The sequence below is a fragment of the Hippocampus bargibanti genome, linkage group LG03 (genome assembly GCF_051943395.1).
Source record: "Hippocampus bargibanti isolate YZ-2025 linkage group LG03, ASM5194339v1, whole genome shotgun sequence".
In the NCBI taxonomy this organism is placed as follows: Eukaryota; Metazoa; Chordata; class Actinopteri; order Syngnathiformes; family Syngnathidae; genus Hippocampus; species Hippocampus bargibanti.
Genome location: NC_142736.1, coordinates 618,380 through 635,199, shown reverse-complemented (window position 1 = coordinate 635,199; position 16,820 = coordinate 618,380). Strand labels below are relative to the sequence as shown.

Here is a 16,820-nt window from a genome sequence, read left to right as displayed (position 1 = left end):
ATGCGGGCCCGTCGGTCTCCTGAGCCGATTTAAGGACTAAGTGCTGATGTGTCAGCTATTGACTGGCGGCTGTTGGCGGTGATGGTGACGGCGCCCGAGGCCAAAAGGGAGAGCAAACGACAGCATCAAGCGCCGGCAATAACGTGGAACCAAGGCAGACCGAGGCGCCTCTAATTGACAGCTGTCAACATAATGGGCGCCGCCGCGGAAGATTCCACGCGGAGGGGGGGGTTGGGCACGAGCGCGCTTAGAAACGTCAGCCACTTATCCTGAAGGAAGACGGGAAGGGGCGGGGGGCGGGGAGGATACGAGACGTAGACCAGACAGATGCCTTTCGAAAACAAACCTCCATTCCTACCTCGTCACCTACGCTGGCGTTTTGAATTTTTCTGCTGACCAAGCGTCACTTGGTCCATTTTTTGGTTTCTTTTCACAGACGTTTCGGTTGATAATGCTCTTCACACCTCTTCCAATCTCATGACATGACGACTTATGGTCAAAGCTGGCCCGAACGGGCTGCCTACAGACCACGTGGCTAAACTACAGGCCTGCTCTCAAAGACCTGAAATGCCCCCAGTGGTGGGAGAAGTGTCTCTGGGTCCTAATTTGGTTTTTCATTCCATCAGATTTGGTTTAGTTTCAAAGTATGTTAGGAGAGGTCAGTTTAGGCCCAGAAAGAAAAACCTCCCCAAGAACTGAACTCCTAAACAAAGAAGGTACCATCCAATCTAATCGTCAACGTCGCCTCCACAAACATCTGTTCCTTCAGATCTCCAAAGTACAGTCAAACCTCGGTTTTCAACCATAATCCCAAACCGTGGCTGCCGGACTACATTTCCACACCCCCTTTTTCTGAGTGCATACGTGTCATGCGTGGTTTGTTATTGTGCGGAGTACTTTTGCTATTATGGGAGCGAAAAAGACCCCACCACAGGTTAGCGTTCAGCCGAAGAGGACACAAAAGAAAATGTATGTTTTATGGGGACCTGGGAACGGATTATTATCATTTTCAATGGTTTCCTATGGGAAATAAATGTTTGGAAGACATACTTTTCGCCTTCCACACACTTTCTGGGAACCAATTAAGTTTGTAGGCTAAGGTATTATTATTAGTATGCAAGACAGCCATCTTGACAGAATCCGTTTCCACGTCGTCAGCAAATGACACTAGTTCGACTTTCGATGACATCACAGCTCATTGCAGGCGGAAGCAGCGCAGGCGCCGGTTTAAAAAGCAAAGAAGAAGCATTTTCAAAGCATTTTCAGTCTGTTAATTATGACAATAATTATCCCAAGCTGCTTTAAACAAGGTTAATTAGCTTCATTATGTTTACGTGTTTCATTAGCGGCGGTCGACGTGGACACGGGGTGCAAATTAAACAGCGCATTGGCGGCCAGGAGAAAGACGAGCCCTTAATGTACTTCTACGAGGCGCTATTTAAAGACAAACAATGTGCAAATGTAAAGTGTGTGTGTGTGTGTGTGTGTGTGTGTGTGTGTGTGTGTGTGTGTGTGTGTGTGTGCGTGTGTGTGCGTGTGTGTACATGTGCGTGTGTTTAAACGGGCCACTGCATCTCCACTCTGATACGAGTTGCAATGCTAACGTGCATGCAGCGTGATTAATCTCTCGCTGTTACATTTTAGCTCACAAGTGTGCGCACACAAATGCGCAAGCACACAAATAAACACACACACACACACACAGACATACACACATCACAGAAATCAGCTGCTACTACACCAGCATTTTCTACGTTAGGACAGAACCAGATCCATCTGGATGCTAACGAACTAAAGCCTCGGCGATTGCAGCGTTGTGATTGATCTACTCGCAAAGGTTTGTGCAAAAGACCCCGTACGACAATGACAAGGGAACTCGCGCTCGCTAACGAAGCTAGCGAGCGAGAAATTGTTGTTCATGAGTTGTTCTGTCCTGGAAACGGGATTTGTTTCAAATGGCTTGCTCCAAATGTTTCAAGTGAATCAGATACGTTGAACACCGCAAAAGCATTTGGCGTCTCCTCCTTTTGAAATTGGGAACACATCCATCTAAGCTAATCATTAGCCAACCCGTTTTGCACAAGCGCTACATGCGCAAGGACCACTCAACCCACCGCGATGAGCCATTGACTTTTCGAAGCCTTGTGCATAGCCGCAACTCAAACAAAGGTGGTTTGGCTAACGATTAGCTTAGATTGATGTGTATCCAGGGGGGGGCTCTGTTGTGCCGTATCGTGGCGACAAAGAGGCCCGAGGGGGAGTTTCCGCCAACCTTCAACCTGATTTTCCAGCCCATCTCCGTTGAAGCTACGTGATGGTTGACTGCCGCCGCGCTGATCAGACACCAGAACCTTCCAATCTGCAATCAAGGACAATCACCTCGCCGTCCTGACCTAACTCCCGTGCGCCGCAATCAATCTTTCCTCACTATATACTACCTACACTGTATATACCGCATGTATGTACATGTATACGTCGCAGGTAACGATTGTTTCGTTTCGTTTTTATTGTACAATATTTCGTTTCTTGTGTCATGTTTCATTTGGCCGTGAGTGTTCGTGGCGTGTTGAACTGTGCCGCCATTATCCAGCGTGTTTGCACCGACGTCTCGTATTTCATGCGTTCAGGGACATCATGTAAATAACAGTGAACTTGTGTTGTATTCTCTCTTTTTTCTGTAAATAACCACGATACGATCAGACGTTGTTCATTCTGTTTTTTATCTACAATGTTTTGCATATTGAGAACTACAAATGATCTTCTACAAATGTTCATTGCCCACAGAATCATCAACCATCAGTCTGTCGCGTGCATTAGCCCTAAAACGCTGCCGTCAAGAGAGGCCCTGGCCTCAATGCGTGTGTGTGTGTGTGTGTGTGTGTGTGTGTGTGTGTGTGTGCGCACAGGGTTGACCATTAGGCCCATTGATGAATGTGACTGTCAGAGGGCAGACAATTAAATCAAATATGAACCAAAGTCTCTCCGACAGAGCAAGTCAGTGATCCGCCTCACGATTAGCCAAATACTCAATATTATACCACATTTTGCATGTGTGTGTGTGTGTGTGTGTGTGTGTGTGTGTGTGTGTGTGTGTGTGTGTGTGTGTGTGTGTGTGTGTGTTCACGTGATGCGTTGCATGCTTGTTTATGTGCGGTGTAAAGTCAGTACAGCATGCCGTGTGTACATGCATCACTGCACATATGTAATTACGCGTGTTCTTGTGCGTGTGTGTGTATGTGGGGGGAGACTACAGTTAAAATGCAAACAAAAAAAATATGAGAAAATATTAGTGCCAAGATGGATTGGAAATGGGTGTGGAATGGGGGGGGGGGGGCCTCCAGTGAAATATTGCGATTCATGCATTAATTATTTTTAATTAACTGGAATTCATGGGAGCCAGTAAAAAAAATGATTGACATGATATTAAATTTTGAAGAATACACATTTTGGAGACAAAAGACGAGAAGCATACTGTAGCGATGTTTAAAAAAAATAACACTTTGAACAATAGAAAGTGATTACTTGGCTCGGAGGAGGGGCGTGTGTGTGTGTGTGTGTGTGTGTGTGTGTGCGCTTTTGTGTGTTTATGTGACAGCAATGATGTCACCGTTGTGGAAAATTTGGGAAAATGACGCCTATCATTACAAAACTTCAAAGAGACTAACAGATACAGTAAAAAAAGTAACAATAAATTAGGGAGGGGTTGAAAAATAATGGTAATGAGTGAGCTACGCTATAAAGACGTTTACGACAATGATGTCATCACCCTGGAACTTTGCACTTTGAAAAAAAACATGGAATAAAACAGACGATAGCCATCGAGACGGAGTGGAGCAGATCTCATTTCGGAATGCTAATGAGCTCATTAAGAAGACCAGAGCGGCAAAAAAAAAAGATGCTAACACATAACATCCGCAGCCCAACATGGAGGATAAAAACAGATAATAAAATACATTGTGAAAAATACATGCTAGAAACGAGTACTAACGTCTACCACACACTCACAAATGAAGTGCTTGCCACACATGCAAATGTAAGCTAAATGCTACTTGTGATGAAAACGATAATAATAATAATAATAAATGACCTAAAAGCACAAAACCAAGATGGTTACCCTGACGCATGTGGTTAAATCCTAAGTGGGGCAAAAGTAATAAAGATGATTCTGATTCTGATTCTGAACTAGCGCGTGGGAAAAATGTGTAAACATAAACTAAAAACTATCAACAATGGCGACTTTGATGCAAAACACACACAATTCCAATAAAGGCGTAAACGAGTGAAGCGCTCCGGATCTTACAACAACAAAAAAGACTCATGCAACAAAAAAAGGACATCAAGTAAAAAAAAAAAAATACTGAAAAGATGCAAACAAGTGAGGTTAAGAGTAGCAGTCAGAAAAAGCAGAAGCTAACAAATGCGAGTAAAAAAAATAAAAATGGATTTAAAAAAACACATGCTAGTGTACGAGATTTGAAATTGATACGAGATTTATGCTTGTCGACTGGAATACGAGCATTTCCTGCCTATGATGCAGAAATGACTCCGCTTTTATATGGATACATACATGCACACACACACACACACACACACACACACACACACACACACAAACACACACAGGATGATCTTATGCTTTTAGATATGCGGAAAGCAGTAATTTAGTCTGGCGGGGCTCAAATTTCACCTTAAAGTTGTCAAGATGCTTCAAAGTACCAATTGGAAGCCACCTTTAGCGCCGGCGAATCAATTTGGATCAAGTATTTTATCCGAAGAAACAATAACATTGACAAACAAAAGACGATTTGACCACATGTTGACTTCTGTGGGAATTTTGGGGAAAAAGAAGCCTCACTTTCTTTCACTTGATGATCAACGTAAAGGGGCAAAAAGTCACCAAACGACAAGCGTGGTTTCTTTCGCACAAAATTGCTGATAAGAACAGCTACAAACTGAAAAGCCCTTGACTGTTTTGAACGGAGTTCACAGATGGACCAAAGACACCAAAACGACAGCCAAAATTCCGCCGCTTTTGGCACAAATGAATTGATTTGCATCTTTTTGGGATTGGGAGGCGGTTGGCCGGAGTTCTATACGTATCCGCGGACGACAACGTGGATAACAACAGATGGCAAAGGTCATACGCGGCTTCTTAGTGGTCAAAGTATACCGAGAGTGCGACCGGGACAGCGTTCATTTCCCAATCGGGCCGATCTGGTTCTGAGTACGGCGTCAAGCTGAAGCGGAGAGACGGACTATATCGTCTGACTCGGACCGGTCGCCGTTCAGCGACAGAGACGGACCGTTTACACTCACGACGAGAGGGAACTGAAGTCATGCTGACCGTCAAAAGGCCAAAGCAGGAAAAGCACCAACAAACAACAGCAAAAAAGAAAGACAACCATTAAGTTCGTTGATCACTTTGGGCCGTTTTTACGCCCGCGGACAAGAAACGGTTGTCAAATGGACTTTATGACTTGACGGTGTTACGTGGCAAGGCAGCCCCGTCGCTCCGCTTGGAATCCTCGGCAACCACGGCGGCTAAAAGGAACATTTGGAGCAGGAGATTTCTTGGCAAAGTTGAGCCAAACAACACAAAGCATCAACCAAAACGTTCCGCCGATACGACGGCATCGAGTGTCCGTGGGATGCGTTGACATCGACAAACGACTGCTTTGCATTTCATCCCAGGTTGCCAGACAATAATGGAGCCAAAAACACATTTTGAGGTTCCCATTTGGGCTTACGACGACGCAAATCTGGAATTTGTGGAGAAGTCTCATACGACCAACAGAGTGCAACGTTGTCAAAGACGCGGTCAAGCGGAGAAAGTGACGCGTCGTCCAAAGTTGACGCGTCAAACGTCGATTCGCTCTATTCAAGTCATTTTTGGAGCATTTAATTTTCACCACCATATCAGCGATGGATTGATCTTGATCCATTTTTTTCTTTCATAATCACTTACAGACACTTGCCCAAAAAGGCATACTATGGGGAGAAATGCCGGCAAAATTTAGTGCTATTCATATTTTGAAGTGACCAATACTACAAGAAAGAGGGAAAAAACGATTTTTTCCATCTTTTGGAGAAACAAAATAAAAATATAAGAAGTCGTTCTGCGTGGCGGTCCAAAAAATGAGCTGTGAATAGATTCAATGGAAGTAAGCTTTTTTGTAAGCGATACTATGACCCTGAAAAGTAAGTAAATAAGCGGAGGTGACGCTCCACACGCACACGCACACGCACGCGCGCGTTGGCGAAAGAGAAGCCCAAAAAAATGGGGCGCGTGCGTACCTGCGGCGCGGCGCGGCGCTTGCTGCTTCCTCCGCGGCATGTCGGCGAGTCTTTGCCCCGGCGAAGGCGCTTCCTCGGCGGCCCCGCTCAAGCGAGGCTTCCCGCCGGATACACTTTCCACCGTCGCTCGGCGCTCGCTGGCTCAGGGCGCCCGCATCGCGCGGGGGGTCGAGGGGGGCTCGAGGCTCGCCGAATGATGACAAAAAAGAGGTGGCTGGGGGACCGGGGATTGACGCGGCGTCCCCTCCTCTCCTCCTTCCTTCCTTCCTTCCCCGGCGCCCGCTCGCTCGGCTCGGCTCGGCGTCACCGCTGCCTCGGTGCCGTGGGCGCGGGACGTGGAGGTTAAACGCTGCCCCTCGGTGGCTTTCACGCCGCGTGGTCCTTCCGTCCGTCCGTCCGTCCGTCCTTCCGTCCGCGGCTGCAAAAGGCGCGCTTGAGGAGACACAATCAAAGGACGGGCGTCAGTCAGTCAAAAGTGCGCAAAAAGAAGAGGTTGGGGGGCGCGCGGAGCCTCCTCGACACTTGAACCTCGACGAGGCACGTAACGCGGTTCTGTGTCTCCCCCCTCCCTCCCTCCCTCCCTCCATGTCACTCACCCCCACCCCCCTCGGCCGCCCCCAACGTTTATCACAACAAATCCCACGCGCACGCGCACTCACTTGAACTGGAACGGAGCCTCCTTCACGAGGAAGGCTCGCGCGCCCCTCCGGGTGTTGGCAGACACCAAATGCACACCCCCCCCCCCCACCCCCCACCCAGAAAAATCCAATGATGATCAGGGAGAAACAGGGGGGTCGTGCACGCGCCTCTCCCTCTCTCTTTTTAGTTCTTGTCAATGGGGCGCTTTATTGGGTCTTCCCGCCGCTCGAAAGAGGAGGCGGCACTTTTTTAAATGGCAACTCTTCTTTTTTCTGGGCGGGAGGGCGCTTAAAAAAGTTGTCCGGGTGTGTGGGGTGGGGGGGCGCTGATGGGGAGGACGACAGTATTCCCACTTGAGAAAAAGTTGAAGATGCAAGCGGCCCGGCTAAATCCCGTCAAGGGGTCAAGGTGAGTCCTTCTTTGCAGACGCGCGCTCGGCGGGAATCGAAGCGGGCAGTCGAGGCGGAGGCGTCTCGGGCACCGGCGGGCACCGGAAGCCGCGCGTGTCTCGCCCTCGGACGATGTTTTCCCAGCAGATGTCGCCGGGCGGGCGCGGGCGCGTCTGCGGCAGTGCGCGCCGTTAGATCCTCACCAGCATCTGTCCGTCTCGCCGCTGGCGCATCCATCATCCCCGTCTCTCTCTCTCTCTCTCTCTCTCTCTCTCTCTCTTCTCACGCGCACGCACGCACTCACACAGGAAACCCACGCGCACGCGGGAGAAGAGGATGCGACCACGCCCCCTTCCACCTCCTCGCGGCATGTCACGTCACGGCTCGTGCACAAACGCTTTCGCTTTGCTGCAGTGTGAGTGACACGTGCGCGTGCACGTCGGCAAGAGCGAGACAGAGAGAGAAGGAGCGAGCGCGCGCAGTGGGAAAAAAATGACTCGGGAATCCATCCAAAATGTTCGTATTTGTGTTTTTCTGTCATTTGCGTGTGTGTGTTGTGTGTGTGTGTGTGTGTGTGTGTGTGTGTGTGTGTGTGGGGGGGGGGGGGGGGCTTAGCAGCCGCTTTGGCCACTTTGCAGGTAAACTAAAAATGTCTTCTTCTTCATATTTCGAGTTAATGCGGAGTTTAAGCGAGTTAAAAAGTGAAATTGAGAGTTCATTTTGCCAGATTTTTTTGGGGTATTTTTATTTATAATTTGCCGGGCGCGTTGACGCAAGTTGCCAAATAATGTCGGCGACTGAATTTCGTGCGTGCGACAAAAAAAGAGCAGAATGAGCGTCGCTCACTGGAAAAAAAGACGAGATGTGACTTCAAAAAAACAACAACAAAACAAATTGGTTCGGCTTCAAAATGAACGTTAATCCGCCCAAAGTAGTTCTGAAAAAATGGATTTCAAGGAACAAAAATGACTAAATGGTTGCTTTTATTTAGTTTTTTTTTTTCAAAGCAACGTGGACTTTCTTTTTGCATTTGAATGCGCCAGAAAAGCCCGATTCAGTTCATCTATCGTTAAAAAAACAGCAACAGGCGTTGTTTTTTCTCATTTTGTCACAAATTCTGCCAAAAAAGTCAACCAAAAAATAAAAAAATCCCATTTGGCTTTCCGATGAGCAAAAAAATAAGAATGAAAACGTTCACGTTTTTTTTTTTGTGCCGCCAAAGTTTTGTTTTGGAAATGAAAGTCCATCCCATTTCCTTCGAAAAGTCACAAGAGACAAAATGGAACAAAAACCGCCATGGGTTCCTCGTTTTAAACTTATTGACAATTAGTTGTTGTTGTTGTTGTTGTTTTTCTCTATATATATATATATATATGGAGTAACTATTTTTCATGGGCGACAAAGATCTACACGTTTGAATGGCATTGCGTGTGTGCGCGTGTGCGTGTGTGCCCGTGTTTGTGTGTGTGCGCGCGTGTGTGTGTGTATGTGTGTGTCCACTTTGGTCTGACTTTTGTAAGTTTTTTTTCGAGCTGACTTTTGCTCTTGCACATGGTGAAGTTGTGCGTAGCGTATATGTATACATATATATACACACATATACATACATATCTATATATACAAACATACTTGTACATACATATACATACATACACATACATATATATGTATATGTGCATGTGTGTATATGTGTACGTGTGATTATGTATGTGTACGCATATATATATATATATATATATATATATATATATATATATATATATATATACACGTACTTGTACATACATACACATACATATATGTGTATATGTGCATGTGTGTATATGTATCTGTACTGTGTATATGTATGTGTACGTGCGTATATATATATATATATGTATATATATGTATATATATATATATATATATATATATATATATATATATATATATATATATATATATATATATATATATTTTTTTTTTCTATTTTTGGATGTATGTTTTCTAGCTTTGGTGCTTTTTATTGTCATATTATTGGGGAGGGTCTTTCACATGTTGCTGTGTGGTCAATTTCTACTTGGCACGGTCTGGAGACGCTAAATATTGAATTGTCTTACGCTAAAAGTAAAGTAGTCGGAAGAATTAGATTGGAAGAAGGGAAAAAGGGGAAAAAGAGGAGGCGGTAAACAAGAAAAAAAAAAATGGAAACTGCTGTCCACGAGGCAGGCCAAGTGCTGACCAGCTCCGTTTCTTTCTCTGTCTGCTACTACGAGGTCACGCGCGCGCACACACACACACACACACACACACACACACACACACACACACACACACACACACACACACACACACACACACACACACACACACACACACACAGTCCGAGTAGTTGGGTTGCGGTCAGCGCGGCCACCAGGGAGTGTGTGTAATTGAAGGCCTCCCTGCTGCAGCCTATTCATCACAGCACCTCAAAATGAAAGCAGCATCTACAAAGTTGGAGTGAAAGCAGATAACAATCGGCAGAGGTCAGCGGCGCTCTTGACCCCAAAGCGGCGCCTCGGCCGGGCCGTCGCCGGGACTCGCTTTGAGGAAGGAACTCGCACTGGTTTGGGATCAGAAATGTGCAGTCGTTTCACAAACATGAATGATAAACCTGCGTTGTGGGGACGTGTTCAAAAAGCTCTTTTCAGTCCCTTGAAATGGTCTTTGTTTACAATCTTTTCTTCATGGCCATTTACAGAGTAGGAGGTGGTCCCTCCCACAAGATATGTCAAATACAGTCATACCTTGGCTTACGAACTAAATTGGTTCCCACACAGAGTGCGTAAGGCCAAAAGTGTGTATCCCAAAATGTAATTTCCCATAGAGAACATTACGATGAGAATAATCCGTTCCCAGGTCCCTGTAAAACATCATTTTCTACGTTCTACTTTTCTAAGCCTTAAAACTACACAAAAATATACCTTATTTTATGTATAATAAATGTGCTGGAGTATTACGATTAAAGAAATAAACTGTACTGTACAATCCATTTGAGTTTTTTGCTTTATTTTTAGCTTTTTTTTTTACGTATTTTATTGAGCTCTTTTTTATTTTTATGTATTTATTTATGGCTCATCTGTTTGTTTATTTATTGACACAAATTCCCAGCAGACAAATCAGCCCATTTCCAACAGATCTTGGGCGCCATCTTGTGCATTTTTTGGGACGCTACATAGCTGTCATTGACGGCTCGACTTGAAACGGAAGGACTTCTTGAATCAATTGCAAACATGTATGCTTTCCTCTTCACAACTATTTGAATCCGATTCATAACTGGATGAGTAACAAGAAAGCAACTTCTCCCAATCTGAAGCCATTGTTTTGATTCTAGAGCAAGGCAAGACGTCTTGGGCTGACACCACGAACAAGGGAACGGTACCTTCCGAAACTGCCCATTTCCGGTTTCATTTTGAAGTCGTTTTGGGACACTTGAAGTCATTTTGATTGCTGTTTTGCATTTGACTCAAAATATCAGCCTGCGTATTTTGGCTATTTTAGATGCTACCAAACGTTTTTCTGATGTGTCAAGAAACAAAAAAATGGTGTCGGTTGTCCTTTAAGTGGCATTGCCATCATTCCGAATAGCAATCAATATCCAAGCAAGTTAAAAAAATAATCAAAAATAACCAGCTGTCATTATGACTTACAACAAAGCTTGTTGTAGCGACGCCACGGTGAGGCTCCCGATGCTGTTTTCACAGCGCCAAATGCGACGGCGGCCCGCTGATGAGTGACTCACTACTTCCTCCTTTGCCTGAGTACTTGCGCCAGTGTGTGTGTGTGTGTGTGTGTGTGTGTGTGTGTGTGTGTGTGTGTTTGTGTTTGTGCGGAAACATGCTGACAGCTGCAGCTCATTACAGCAACTATTACTGATGGCGACTGCTGGGGGAAATTCCTCCTTGCATACAGCAAAGTGCCCTGTTAATCGACACACACACACACACACACACACACACACCGGACAGAGATGCAACATCTGTAACGCAAACAAGGAAGAAATGAAACATTTACAGCATGAGGGGGGGAAAAAAGTGAATCAAAAAGGAAACATCACTCAGCCATGCAGACGCGTGTTCACGTGGCATGCATGTAAGAACACACACACACACACACACACATACAAAAGAGAAGAGATGAGATCACTGAAAAACTCACAGATTGGTTACACTGGGATATACTGACTCCCTGGCACAAACAGACAAAGTAAAACACACACACACACACACACACACACACACACACACACACACACACACACACACACACACACACACACACACACACACACACAAACACACACAAACCTCTTGTTTGCACTAGACAAGATGGCCGCAGTCAAGTCATCCTTTTTTTCAAAGGTGAGGTGACACAAATACATAACAAAAAGAAAGCCTGAATAAAACATCTGAAATTTAGTTCACCCTTTACTGCCTGAATTATTTTCTACTTTGAAAAAAAAAATGTTCTGTTCAGTTTTTATGGTCACTGGTGGATACGATAATATACTAGTAGCTTCATTCTCGATTATTTTCCAATAATATAGAAAATTTGATCATGTGCCTAATTTGGTACAATCGTCCCTAAAGGGTTAAGGTGACTTAGAGGTCCTTTCAATGGTGGCAAATTGTTATGATATTTGATCAACAAAATTGGGTGGTGATTGGTCAATTCTTGAAAGCAACCATATTGCCAGTTCTAGGGGGTGTGCACACTTATGCAACAAACTGATAGAACACCTCAAATTGATTCATGGTCAATTAGAGGTCCTTTGAATGGCGAAAATCGTCCAACTTGTTCAACAAAGTTGGATGGTGATTGGTCAATTCTGAAAGCAGCCATACTGACTAATAACAATAATAATAATAATAATAATAATAATAATAATAATAATAATGGTAATGATAATGATAATGATAATAAATGTAATTTATAAGTGCCTTTCTAAACTCTCAAGGACACTTTACAGTCACGGGATATTTACCAGTCCTGGTGGGGGTGCACACTTATGCAACAAACGAATAGAACAGCTGAATTTTATTGATTGTGAATTAGACGTCCTTTGAACCGGTGGAAAGTCGTCACGATACTTGTTACTTCCAAACAAATACAAAGTTGAATTGTGATTGGTCAATTGTTAAAGTAGCCACATTGAAACTTTTTTTCCGATTGTGTTCAAATATGCACAGGCGCGCGCGCGCGCACACACTCTCTCTCTCGGTCACGCACATTCCTGCACGCATCCTCATCGCGAACACATGGAACCTTCCCGCCCCTCAAAACAAAAGATTAAAGAGAGCGAAAGAGAAAAGAAGCAAGCGTGCTCTGTTTTGGTGAGTCTTTCTCTCTCGTGCACGCGCACAGCCGGCGCAGCGTTTCCGGTGACGTTCATGAGACAGCTGAGCTCCAGACTCACGTGTGGTGTGGTGGTGTTGTGGAGCCACGAAGGAAGACCTCAGAGCCGCACTGCGGGCCGATGGGGGTCCGCCATCGGGCTCGGCAGTCAGGAACGGAGACCACCTGGAGCCGATGAAACCCCCCTTCGGGGAAAGTCCACACGGGAAGGGAAACAAAAAAAACTGTATTGACTCCAAGACTCCTTTCAAATATGGTGACACGGACGCCGCTGGAAATGACGTATTTTCCACGAGTCACGTGATGTGCTGACCCGGAAGTGAGGCCCCGCCTACAAAACACGGCAGACGCTCAAGGTGGTTCGGTGGCTCGTTAAAAAGATGTTAAAAGGTGAGGATATGATCAATTTATTTCACGCTTATGTCTTGTTAAAATGAAACAATGTGCATGTCCGAAGCGCTCGCTGGCTGTCACAAAATTCATGTTATATTCATTCAACTCGGAGAGCCACGCCCACATTTGATTCCTTGATGGAAGACGATGACCCCAAAATAAAATCAATACATACATCAAAAACAGCGAAATGCATCAATAAATAATATGTAAATAAATACATTGACAAATACATAAAAGTAAACAAACAAACAAATAAATAAATACAATCAATAAAGAAAATTAATGAATAAAATATACAACATAAACAAATACATTCATAAATCAAGTAAATAAATAAAATAAATAAAATAAATACATTTGAAAATAAATCAAAGTAAATAAATAAACAAAGAAACAAAATAAATACACATATAAATAAAAATAAATGAATAAACACCCGAAAGAAAAAAACACAAAGATGTAAATAAATACACAGAAAAATAAAATTGAAGAAGTAAAATTAAAGAAATAAATAAATTCATCAATAACTTAGAGTAAATAAATAAATAAACAAACAAATAGTCAATAAAATCATTCATAAATACATAAATAAAGAAAAAAAATCTGATTTTTTTTTCATGCAACTACTTGAGGTCATAAAATGGGTGAAATTCAAACACAATTATTTTTAATTCTAGCTTGCTAATTAAAAAATAATAGTTAGAAGAAAATACATACATACATTGAAGACTGACTACTTCACTTTAGCATAGATGTACATATTTTAAAAAATGTGAAGTCATTTGTCCTCTAATAAAGGGACACCATATCAGAGGGACTGTCACAAAATGGAGGATGAGTCAGTGACGAGTCCACATCAAGACACCAGCTGAGCTGACAGCGGGCGTCAAAGCGCACAGATGGCACTCGCCGTCGCAAATGACGACTCAGGACCGCCGGCCTGCGGACGCCCGCCATTACGAGGCCGCCGAGTGACGGCCGTGAAAACACAAAGCGGCGTGCCGGACGGACGGCGGGCGGACGTTCGCCGACCGGCGCCTCGCTGGGATGATGCGGCACAGGTTTAGAGGAAGGATGGCTTTCCCCTCTTCAGTGTCACTTTTCCCTAGAGACGATCAGGATGGGTTCAGCCGTGTGTGTGTGTGTGTGTGTGTGTGTGTGTGTGTGTGTGTGTGTGTGTGTGTGTGTGTGTGTGTGTGTTTGCGTGTGTCGGGATTGAGGAAAGCATACATCCTTTTATCTGTTTGTAAGGATGACCACGAGGCAGCCGAGAGGCAAAATCCACTCACTGCAAGCACAGAGAAGTGTGTGTGTGTGTGTGTGTGTGTGTGTGTGTGTGCGTCATTGTGTTTTTCCCCTGAGGGGTAAGCTCAGAGTTCAGAGGTCAAACAAACGTAGAGAGGTTCAGTAAGCAGGCTGGCAAGTAGAACAAAAAGTGTGTGTGTGTGTGTGGGTATGCGTGCATTAGTGTGTGTATATGTATTTGAGTTAAAGGACAACCGACGTCTCCGGACAAGTTGTGTCCATAATTTGTGAAATCCCGTCATGCACTACATATTTCTTCTACAGGGGGCGTTGTTGGGGTCTGGATTGGAGTCCGCGGCTGCTGAACGTGGTTGCGAGACCTGTCGTGGCTCAATATGACTTTGCACCAAACGGTAAGTCTTTGAAAAGCGTTGGGGTGCGCCTTATACGCCGGAAAGTACGCGACAAAATGCGTCTTTTGTCTTTTTTTTCTCCTTCTCCAATTGCTTTTGTGAAAGTGACGAATGATGCAATTTCACGTTAAACGAGGCCAAACAAGAAATCAATATTTCCAGCCCCTCCCCCCTTCCTTCGATCAGCGCCAGTGATTTCTTTCCTCCCGAAATGCAAACTATGCGTCACGTCGTCTCAACACCAACTCGTTGAGTAAAGAGTAACTTTTAGAACTTTGAGTACATTTCCTACGATGAAAAAAAAAAAATGGCATCCGATTGTCAACAGACTCTTTGGGGTTGACAGATTGACTATCCGAGCATAGACGTTGACACTTTTAGGTAAAGTGCAGCTATTTCCAAAGTGCGGTGCGGGGGCCCAAATGTGGCCCCTGGTCAATTTTCGTCCAGTCCATGTTCATCTTCTGAACATTTATTTCTCATAGGACACCATTAAAATGTGAATAATCCGTTCCCAGGTCAACATAAAAACATAATTTTCTACTAAATAAGTCTTAAAACAATACAAAATATACCTTCTTTTATGTATAATTAATGTGCTATTGGATTGTAATTAAAAAAAAACTTAACTGTACTGGATAATAAAGTTGTTGCATTGACATTTTTATTGTCCAGCCACTGTGACGAAGGTGGAAGTATACGCAGAAACATGTCAGGTAATTGAACACCTAAGAAACACAGTCTGTAAGAAAAGAATCTGTTGTAAATTACATATCAAGTAGACAGGATGACTATTGTTTTATTGACCTTTGTGACGGTGGTTGTCAATGGATGACGAACTTCCAGGTTGCCTCTTGATGATATCTGAGTGAAGTTGCCGTGCTTTCTCGGCGATAATACCTTCACTAACACTGTCCCTTGCTAGCTGCTTTTTGTGAATCCAAATCAACAGAAGTCTTTCAAACTCCTCTATTGCTTGACCGTTGCTTAGACAACACATAAACACCCTTAGCCACACGTAGCAACGGTCAATTTAGCGTACTGGTACGATGACGCTAAGTCACACAAACGCACACCTCGTTGGTGTTTTTCGCTGATCTCCTTCCTTCTGCTCGACCGTCATTTTCTTTTGTGTCCACTCCGGCTTGACACTAGCCTGTGCTGGGGTCTTTTTCTGTCCCATAATAGCAAAGGTACTCCACTTGATAACAAACCACATCTGCACTCAAAGAAAACTAGTTCACCAGCTACCGTGGTGCTGTGTAGTTTGTCCGCTAAAAAAGAGTTTGTCAGTTGAGACTGTATGCTAGCTAATTTAATGTTGGTACGGCGAAAAGTTGGTAAGCTAAAGCATTGGTCAGCTGAGGTTTCTGCATCTGCATGGCAATGATTTTATTTGGTGTGACTAACTTTTCGGCGCGTCGACGAAGAGTACGGCCATTTTCAATGTTGCGGTTGCGCCGCGGTCACCTTAGATGCGATCAAGTGGCGAAAAGGTTCTCCAAAACACGACAAGCGCTTCACGCGTGGCGTCAAGGAGCGTCTCCGCCGCCTGGGAAGGCGACGGAGACAATCTGTTATCGGCCTCCCGCCACAATCGGCGTCGGCCGCGGGCCAAAAGCCACCTGACGCGGCGACGTGTTAAAAGCCAAAGCGTGTCTTTCTCTTTCTGGCGACTTTTACGGCGTGTTGGAAATCACAACAGGACGTCGGCGTCCGTCTCGCTTGTTCTCGTTTCCGCTCCGATTTCTGCAATTGTGTTTTGGTCTCTACCTGCCGTCAAACGCCACGCGTGACACTTCAAGGGCGCTCACGTCACTCGCCTAAGTGCTTCTTTCACTCTTGCGTCGCACACATAAGACACCTCATCACACACACACACACACACACACACACACTCTCAAACATGCAGCAACACTCGTCCTTACAGTCTTTCTCTCTCTCTCTCTGTCTATCGCTCTCTTTTTATATACACACACACACACACACACACACTTTCTTTTGCAGATACAAATTCATTCATATACATGTTCACACACATACCGTAATTTCCGGACTATAGAGCGCA

General features: G+C 44.5%; 1 protein-coding gene and 1 long non-coding RNA gene across 4 annotated transcripts in view; one reads left to right on the top strand and one right to left on the bottom strand.

The window, feature by feature from the left end:
- The window catches only part of tshz3b (teashirt zinc finger homeobox 3b), a 31,550-nt gene extending 18,676 nt beyond the window's left edge, over nt 1–12,874 (bottom strand). Inside the window, exons 1-2 of one of the 2 annotated variants that reach the window (XM_088991413.1) lie at nt 12,760–12,874; nt 6,295–6,726 (exon numbers count right to left, since the gene is read on the bottom strand). In XM_088991413.1, coding sequence (XP_088847539.1) covers nt 6,295–6,334 — 40 coding nt within the window. In that variant the 5' untranslated portion in view covers nt 6,335–6,726; nt 12,760–12,874. Of the gene's footprint in view, nt 1–6,294; nt 6,727–6,953; nt 7,052–12,759 lie in introns of those variants that run through there. The other variant, XM_088991414.1, reaches the window with a different exon arrangement.
- A 95-nt stretch (nt 12,875–12,969) lies between these two features.
- Nucleotides 12,970–16,820, top strand: part of LOC148899906 (uncharacterized) — an 80,826-nt gene continuing 76,975 nt past the window's right edge. For both annotated transcript variants that reach the window (XR_016114378.1, XR_016114379.1), the window contains exons 1-2: nt 12,970–13,088; nt 14,664–14,752. This is a non-coding gene — a long non-coding RNA (uncharacterized LOC148899906). The remainder of the gene's footprint in view (nt 13,089–14,663; nt 14,753–16,820) is intronic.